This window comes from Protopterus annectens, chromosome 2.part0 (genome assembly GCF_019279795.1).
Source record: "Protopterus annectens isolate FY-2018-M chromosome 2.part0, PAN1.0, whole genome shotgun sequence".
Taxonomy (NCBI): Eukaryota; Metazoa; Chordata; order Ceratodontiformes; family Protopteridae; genus Protopterus; species Protopterus annectens.
This window is the reverse complement of record NC_056728.1, coordinates 1,371,000,437-1,371,010,029: the sequence shown is the minus strand read 5'-3', so window position 1 is coordinate 1,371,010,029 and position 9,593 is coordinate 1,371,000,437. Positions and strand designations below refer to the sequence as shown.

General features: G+C 35.9%; 1 protein-coding gene across 4 annotated transcripts in view; it reads right to left on the bottom strand.

Moving 5' to 3' along the window:
- Positions 1-446: 446 nt before the first annotated feature.
- AP1AR (adaptor related protein complex 1 associated regulatory protein) overlaps positions 447-9,593 on the bottom strand; it is a 1,076,438-nt gene continuing 1,067,291 nt past the window's right edge. For all 4 annotated transcript variants that reach the window (XM_044061545.1, XM_044061546.1, XM_044061542.1 and 1 more), the window contains one exon: positions 447-2,017. In XM_044061545.1, coding sequence (XP_043917480.1) covers positions 1,755-2,017 — 263 coding nt within the window. In that variant the 3' untranslated portion in view covers positions 447-1,754. The remainder of the gene's footprint in view (positions 2,018-9,593) is intronic.

Genomic DNA, 9,593 nt, shown 5'->3' with positions numbered 1-9,593 from the left:
TCTGTCTCCAAAAGGATGATTGATCCTTCTGACTGGCTTGACTGCTGGATTTCCGACAAGTCATGAAAGTATTTACCTGTTTATGACTTACTATCAATGTAGGTGGCCAAATCTTTACTGTTGGCCTTGGTTTGCAGGCGGGTGCTCACTAGTAGCAAAGAGTGAACTAGTTGGTGTGAGGGATGAACGTGCTTATGTAATAACTGCATTACATCATTATGCAATCATCACTGGTAAGTTTCTGTCCCTAAACATGGGAAATGTTTGGGAAAAGAAGTTAAATGCCGATTAGTGGAGACAATAAAGCCAACTCAGTTGCTATCAAGGAGGGTTCTCTTCAAACAACTGAATAAAAGAATGCATTTGTTACTTCTTAGAAAAATATATTTCATTAAAAACAAGCAGACAGAAGATAGACAAAAGAAAACACAAGCAATTAATTACAATACTTTCCAAGAATCAGCTGTTTTTAATTAAACAGTGTACATCCTTCATTTAGATTTTTAGTATAAAACCTAACATTTTCAGTGATGGCACTGAAGATTCCAATAAAAATGAGACAGACCACTGTCACCAGTATAATTTACACCTTTTAAGATATTTTTGATGGGTTAACATTTCACAACTGTTCTGTAATATTTACAGATGCAGTCTCAAATTACCAGTGTTTCCTTAATATTTCTGAATGACGAAAGGAAACAAATTCTGTTAGTAAATGCTGCAATGCCCAAAGTGAACAGATTCTTTTTTTTTTTTTTGACAAGCAGTGGTGTCCATAAGCCTCAAAAAGTACACACACTTTCAGAAATTAAATAATGACTTTGGTGGGTTATATGGCAAAAAAGAAAATTTTAAGTGAAAACAAGATGGAACAAATACTGACATTGTAATGCACTTAAAGAATGCAGTATGCTCAGCTACCTTTTAATAACTAAATAATTTATACTGAAATTTCATATCCATGTTCCTTAACCATAGATATGAATTTCATTTGCAGTTGCATTTAGGAGTTGCTTTCCCAAAGATCATTGTAAATCAAATATCTGAAAGAGCATAAAAAATGAACAAAATATGTAAACTTTTTCACACACAAGTCCCAATCCAGTGTGGGTAACTAGACAGTACGCGTTTCATGCAACTGGCCTAGATAAGGCATTTTAATATGTCCTGTGTAAAACAGAGCTTCAGATTCCCAACAAGGTGAATGTACTGTTAGACTAATACAATACTAATGCAAATCAAGCTTAACATGTAAAAATACAGCCTATATTGCATTCACATTTCAATTACCAGGCTCTGAACAAAATTACCCAGTGTCTGGTCAATTCAACATGTTAAATCTTACGGAAAATATAAAAGTCATTACCTTAGGAGAATAAAGAAAGGATAAACACTTGAATCTGTTTTCCAAACTTAAAGATAAACAATGCATAATAAATATCATGCAACCATTACAACTGCACAATGTTGAACAGAGAAATAAATATAGGAATGTATACAATGTTTTCATAACTTAAGAATATGAATTTAAGGCTACAACATTTCCCTAAGCCACATTAATGATTTTAAAATTGTATCAAATTGTGAAATTGCACTTAGATTAGAGTTAATTTCGGCAGTACCAACTCATGCCTGCTGCTCACCTCTGCTGTTTATACATGTTTAATTTCTTCTGAGTAAGGGTAAAAAATGTTCTCAAATAGGACTTGTCCATTCTTGCAAATTTTGGTCAATTAAAAAACATCCTAATTCCACTATCTGTCTTGTTGGTCACTATCTGATTTAAGGTCAGGGGTTGACATTTCTAGAACTGGGTTCACAAATCCTGCATACTCAGAGTTGCCATTGTCATCAACTTCAGCACCGACAAAGTCATTTTCCCATTCCAGTCCATTGGAATCTTCCGAAGCAGATGCTGCATTGCTTCCTCTGCTCTTGTTGCTAGGACGCAGAGCTGCTTGAAGGATATCTTCTTCTGTCTTGGAGCGTTCTCTCAGTGGGACCATCCTGCTCATGCCTTAAATACAAGAAAAAAATATTAAGTACATCAGAACTACCCCTGTACATTAAATAGAAATAAACCTTTCTCCTGTATGACACAAACCTAGCTAAGTAATTGTATTTATTTTCATTAGACACATACAGTTACAAAATGGCCAATTATAAGACACACCGGTACAAATCAGATGTGATTTTTGACCACCTTCATGATGATTAGGTATTGCTGGATGTCATTTTTTATTACCTTAGAGCAATCAGAAAAGAAAATGAAATTTCCTAGTTTGTTTGAAATAAACACATGCAAATGAACAAACAAACAAACAAAAAAACGTAATGTAATGCAAAATAATAATACTTTATCAATAAACAAAATGTGAAACCGTGGCAGGGCTAGCCACCCGGTGGTGTAAACCTTGGCTCCAGATGACTGTCACTGTAGAAGTAACACCCTGGCCTCTTGTGCAAAAATGGGAATAAGAGGTTGTGGATGGATGGATGGAAAGATGGAATAAATAAAATGTGAAATGTGGGAAACAAAGGGCATCCAATTAAGCTGCCCGGCTACAGATATAACAGAGCACCTCATGTATGGCTATTCTCTTTAGCAGGTGGTCTTTATGCTGTAATTGTTTAGTACTATACTTCATCAGCCTTCCTGGAGGTGTGCACATCCTACAGAAGGTGTTTGAGACCCTTTTAATAGTCACACAGAGTGGAGAGATGATCATCTTTGTGCGCATGAAGCAGATCATAGCAACTGATGGTCACAGAGGTGGCACTTTATGAGATGAAGATTGTGAAAATGACTGTGTCATTGGGCCAGTCACTGAATATAATGCCCACTTTGGCATGTATCTGTCCAGAGACATGCAACAACTGGAATACCACAGAGATGCCTTCCTAAAAGGATACAAGGTGTAAACAACATGTCCTATATGGACTGACTCAAAGTCCTGTCACTATTCTGTCTTTTACAGACTGCTAAGAGATTAACTGTGTCTGGTACACAAAGCATCTTGGGACCCATTACTAATGGATTTAATGCATATCAGCAAGTCAAATGACATCAGAAATACTCGGTCTATGGAACTAAACCTCTTCTGCAACATTAACAGAACAGTTTGGAGGAATAGGTATATCTCTCAGAAAATACAGCTCCAGACTCCCCAACCACATAAAACAAAGTTCACCCCTGTCTAATTTCAAGTACAACCTGGATGTATGGATGGGAAACAGAAAATTTACCCAGGAATGCCCCCTCTGTAACTAATGGACACAGGTAGCTCCTAAATGCTTTACCCCATGCATGGGTCCCCTCAAATTATCTATGGCAAGATCCCAGTTATTTTTATTAGGGGTAATATATAACTATTGACCATGGCATGGGTAAGGCCAATCTATAACAAAATGGGATAGATTATTTTGAGCACAAAAAGGGAAATTGGCTAGGCTTAAAATGCAAGGGCAGCTAACCTAATACTTACCTATGGACCTAAGAGGAGGTGGAAAGATGGACTGCTGCTTTGCCAGCTTACATCAGCTCTTCTAAGAAACATCCCCTAACATCTGTGTATGTGTCAGGGAGTATTAATGCTTGAAACTGAATGGCCAAATAAGCCTTTTTTACCAGCTTAACAGCAGCAACTACTGACTACTTCATTTTTATTGAAAAGAATGTTTGAAAAAAACAAAACAAAAAAAAAAAAAACAAAGAGGCAGTATTTGAGGAGTTGTCACTTGGTATATACACTGTGATATAAGCAGAGGGCAGCTGCTCAAGATAGTAACCAGAGTCATTTGTATTTCATTTAAGTTGGATTAATGGGAACCCCATAAATGTTCCTTTTATTTTCTTTCAGAAAACTCTCCCCACTCTGTTTCAGACTGGGCTTTCTATTCCATATGCCAAATATGCTAACACTAAACTATTATGTAAGTAACGTCCAAACAAAAGCTGGCTCAGGTGGATCCACAGTAAAACTACAATTTATTGAACTTTAATAAACACAAAATAAAAAAAGATCAGTGCTTTCGTTTACTTATTATGAACTTCATCAGATAATCCTATACATGTTTGCCATGTTTAAATACACTCAAAAGCAATCACATTGGTCAATCCACACACCCCTTCCTTAAAGCAGCACATTCCTTTAATCCAATATTCACCATACAAAAATATCTAAAATATAAATATAACATACAAAATACATAACACCAATATAGAAACACACAACTCATGTCTAATAACAGGCTTGAAAATCAAAACAGTCAAAAAAAGGCAATAGAAATTCTTGACTATTTATAAACATTTAAATATTTAAAATGTTAAATACTTAAGCCTACAGCAACTGATATTCCAAGATGATCTCCTATCCAAGTGCTAACCAGTCCCAATCCTGACAGCTTCCAAGATGAAAGGAGTCAGATTAGTATGGATACAAGTTGCATAAAATACATAAACATGTACATATAACTCATACACTTCTTAAGGTCATGGCATATAAATAAATAAGTATACACCAGTTAAAATAAAAAATTAGATAAAATGATTCCCTTTATTGGTTCAGTGCTTTAAGTTTTAAAATACAAGCAATAGAAATTTATTCATTGAGCCCAGGCCATCTACTAGCATCCAATACCATTTGCCATGATATTTCCTTCTTCTCCAGTGTTAGGCAACTAGTTCCACCCCTATAACCTAAAATCACCTTGTCAATAACTACATACTTAAAATGGTGTCCTGGAAATTCACAACCATGTTTAGCAAGGGAATTTGTCATGATGCATTTTTTGATATTATACTCATGTTCGTAAATATGTTCTTTCACTTACGGTCCGTCTTCCTCACATAAAAACAGGGGCACACCACATTGAGCCAAATAGACTACCCACTTAGATTCATAATTAAAATTTCCAAGTGACTTAAATTGGTTACCATGGACTGTAAAGTCTTTCCCTTCCTTGACGCACTTACCAATATGACACCTACCACATTTGTTCATGCTTTTATAAACTTTACTAATAAACCACAACAGGTTGTTCTCCTATTTTACCTTAGAATAAACTATTCTCCATTAAAATGTCCCAGTTCTTATTAAGAATCCATTCTAAGGTCTGGATTCCACTAAAATATGTTGTAATTAAATTGGTTTTATAACTGTTCCCAACACTATTCACCCCTTCTTCAGCAATACCCTCCACACCTGTGACAGGTGATGGAAGTAGTCCCATACTGCTGGATTCAATATTTGGAGGAGATACCACTCCATTTCTATCCCCTCCCAGGATAAGTTTAAAATACCCATGTTCCCTCTTACTAATTACTTTGGTTAATAATTCATTTAAGATCTCCCTGGGATAGCCTCTACTCTCAAACATCCCCACCATTATATGACATTCCACCAAAAAATCATCCTGTAACGATACCATTCTAGCTGCTTGGACTAACTGCCCTTTGACCATGGCACCTTTTTGATAGTGGGGGTGGGAACTAGAGAAGTGTAAAAAACTATTAGAGTAGGTACTTTTCCGATGGATTCGGGAAACATACCTCTTGTTACAGGTATCCTTAACTAATATTTTTTCTTGGTCCATCTCATGGTAAAACCTCAAAAATTCAGTTGTATTAATACAAGATAAAAAAATTATCCAGGTCCTCCTTGGTACCCTTCCAGATGATACAAATATCATCTGAAAACTGGGTATATAATCAGAAGGAATTGTAATACTGGGACCCTTACAAAAACTTATGCTCCCATTGTGCCATTACAGTTTATTATGTAAATAAATATGATCCATACACAAATCATATGTAACAGCAGCAGAATGAGCCTGAATTAAACTGTAAACCAAGTTGAAATCCATCAGCGATATGGGCAAACACTAGCAACAGATGGGAGTACATTTAGTCCTGTGCTTAAAGGACAGTTTCACATGACTGTCAAAGTTTTCTCATCACAAAGTGCTCGTCTTCCCTATTATCAAATATCTTCCTATGTTTCTTACATCTGTCTGACTCAATGGTCTCTATACACACCATCTAGCTGTCTTTGAAATATTACATTATTTGCTTTAGGTACTTGGCATGCTATGCACTACCTCACCAGACAAACGTGGCAGTTAGTGAAAAGGAGATGGGAAGCTAGCTCTAAGATTTTTGCAGCCTTAATAAAGCCAGACAGACAGTAATTCCACATACAAACCAAGAAATAAAGTAAGAGCTTATAAGGAAAGTTACATTACAAAATGGACTGCCACTAACAGATGACAAAAAAACACTAAGTAATATGCAAGTTGAAACTACAGTTTGAAAAAAAAGATGTATCAAAAGCAAGTCAGTCAGAAACTCTTTCTATCAAAACATTAAAAATGATTGAAGTCCTTTAACAGTTTACTACTGAAATACTTCAGCCTGAATCATGGTATGATGCACAGTGACACTTTCTTCAATCACAGCCACAGAAAGCAGAATGCCACTGTAAATCGATGGAGGCAAAAATCAAGTGACCTCTGTATCTGGTATTACATTAAAAGGTGCATAGAATTAACTGCAGAAAGAAAACGAAACAGCTATCAAAAGTATACCAATCCCCACAAAGCTGCTATTGGGTATAACAAATTATACAACAATGGCTCACTGTCATTCAGAAATTACCATGCTGATTGGACAGCCCAATCAATGTGCTCGCTGTAAATCAAACATATACAAAAAGAAAAAAGTACACCCACCGAAGTACCACTGAGTGGCAAGACTTTCCTATTGGCATATGCTTAAAGGACAAAGCAAAATACGAGAAGAATCAGGCAAGTTCTGCAAAACTAAAGAAATAGAAGTGTTCCTGATTTGCCTTGTGTTTTTGCGCTGTCCCTCCTGAAATCTCGGCAGATTCTCATACCTCTCAGGTGTCCAGACTTTTGCAGAATGTCCAGATTTTTGCCTGAGTTTTGGTCTGCTCCTCATAAAAATTTTATTTTTCTGGCAAGCCACTAGGGATTGAAGTCATTAAATAATGACAGACATTTCAAGTTCCAGCTGCATATTTTTCCAAAAATGCACGCTAAACAAAACTTCATATGCCAGGACCTTTCTAAGTTTATAAGAGTAATATTTAAAACTTGTCCCTATTTTTGGACCCTTGTCCCTCCATTTTGTTGGACATTGTCCAGATTCCTTGCATTAACAGTATGTTGACCAGAAAAAAAACACAGCAATGGAGATTCTCATTTCTGCATTACTTTTGCGGTATTGCATTGATGTACTGTGCAAGCATGGTAAAAGTCCCATACACATGTGCAGTACATCAGCAACAAGGAAGAACATTACAGAGCCCTTATATAAAGACATTATTTAGAAAAGGAAAGCAATTTGTGTCTTAAATAATATCATTGTACAGTAGCAATAATCCACACCTGTGCATGGGTATATCAAGATTTACCCATGGCTGGCTTTGTTTAATCACTCGAGCTTTGTCCTCATGATCAAACCACGCCAGTCCTAGGTAAATCCTGATATACCCATCCGCAGTCATGGATTACTTAATAAGAAAACATGACAATAGTTTAGCAGAGTCATTGACACTGCATGGAATATCAAGATATGAAGAAAAGTATATTTTTTCAGTTTCTGAGTACACCTGTTCCCTTAATGACAATGATTATATCTTAATGATAATGATTATATTTGTGCCAGCTTATGCATACATTCTTAGTTGATGTATACAAATGTTACTGCTAGATGTACGTCATTTACAGACTGCATTCCGTGAATATGTAGTGAGACTTACTTCCAAGACATAAAAAATGTAACCTAGGTTATGCAGCAAAACATTTACTACCACAGGTGTTAGTCACTGCAAAGATGCTGTGCTACTTACACCAAACTCTTTAGAAGAGACTGCCTCTGCTTGCTATGTTTATACTTGTTACTATGCAATTTCTCTAGGAGTCTGGGGAATCTGTTGGAAAACAAACTCAAAGAGAATATAAAGTCCAAATAGTTGGCAGAATTAAAAAAATATATCATGGAATTACAAAAGTACAATACTCTGTATTAGCTTTCTAGGAAGCAAAGCACCCAGCACCTCATAGCTCCAAACAAAGTCCCAAAACTAAAACTATCCTTAAAGGTATCCAAAACCTCAGGCCTAAGCCCAATCTAAACTTCCAAATCTAAACCTACATTTGCTGACTAGTATGTGTACTACAGTGACGACAAATGGCTTTCATCCAAAGTAACGTTCAACCACCTGAAATGTCATTCAGTGCAGCACTCGAACATAATCCCTAAGTTATCAAACTACTCTCAACTAAAGCAGCTGCCCAGGAGAAACTATCTTGTACTGTAATCAATCTATGCATAACTTTTCAATTTTATTTTTTATTTCTCCTCTCTGTAGCTTACTATACTAATCCTTCCACCCAAAGCTTTATAAGACAATCAATGTCAGTGACTTGAGGCGTGTCGCAAGCTAACGCTCAATTTTTAGTGGTGTAGAAACAAGTGGAAGACAGAGAACATTTGTACAAATCACACGATCCTTCACATAAAATGCAAGGTCCAAGAAATCTAAGTAAAGACATAAGAATTGTAATTATTAGGATTTTCAGGAAGTATAACATCACGGACAAGAAACTTATCTGAAAGAAATGAAAACACAAGGTTAGGACTTCTGAACTGAATTCATGATCTTTCACAAATGAATTGATGTCCAGAAAAATCTTACCATCATTTACAAAGCTTATGAGATCCAAAAGGACTTGACAGATATGGACTTCTGAAAACATTCAGTTACAGTGAAAGGCCTGAAAAGCTGCACAAGGTGGGGAAAAACTAGCTGGAGGAAAACTTTTAAACATACCATCAATCAAGTATGATGCAACATCCACTACTTCTTTAAGGTTGTGTATCAAACAGCTGTGAAGAAGAGCACATTGTGACATCATTCTCATATAATGTGAAGTGGAAAGAAATTAGAAAAAGTGAGCTTGTAAAGACATTTTAGAACCCTTCACATGTGATCTAGGAAAAAGAAAATGACTTTGGGGAAAAAATCAGGAAGGATAAATTTGAACATATCTTGCAAGCCTACCAAAATATATGAGGTTGAGGTTGACTCACTTTAAGGATTTCAGGAAGAGAACTGACAAGAAACAGATACCTTAATGCATCATAGTATCATCTGCACATCATATAAGGTCCAAAAAATTAATATTGCGATGAAATGAATTTGACAGACACTTCAGCACACACATTCTTATAAGCAGCATGGTGGTTGTTGCCTCTCTTATGATGGGGAAAAACAACTGAAACAAGGGGATGGAGCTGGGCTTTTGTACATATTAAAGAATGATTTTGCTTCTCAGCAGAATTATAAAGAAGACTTATTTCATATTTTTCTGTTTTTTTTTGTCATGTCTGCGAATATCTCCTTCTGTGGGTGGGTGGTTGGAAGGTACAATGATACTAATAAAAAACATCTTTTTACAAGTGAGTGCTTCCTTTCAATTAAAGTGATTATATTTCTTGCTTTTCTTTTATTCTACAGTGAAGTGCCATATTCATTTTATCTATCCTTTTCCAGTTTTTATCACAT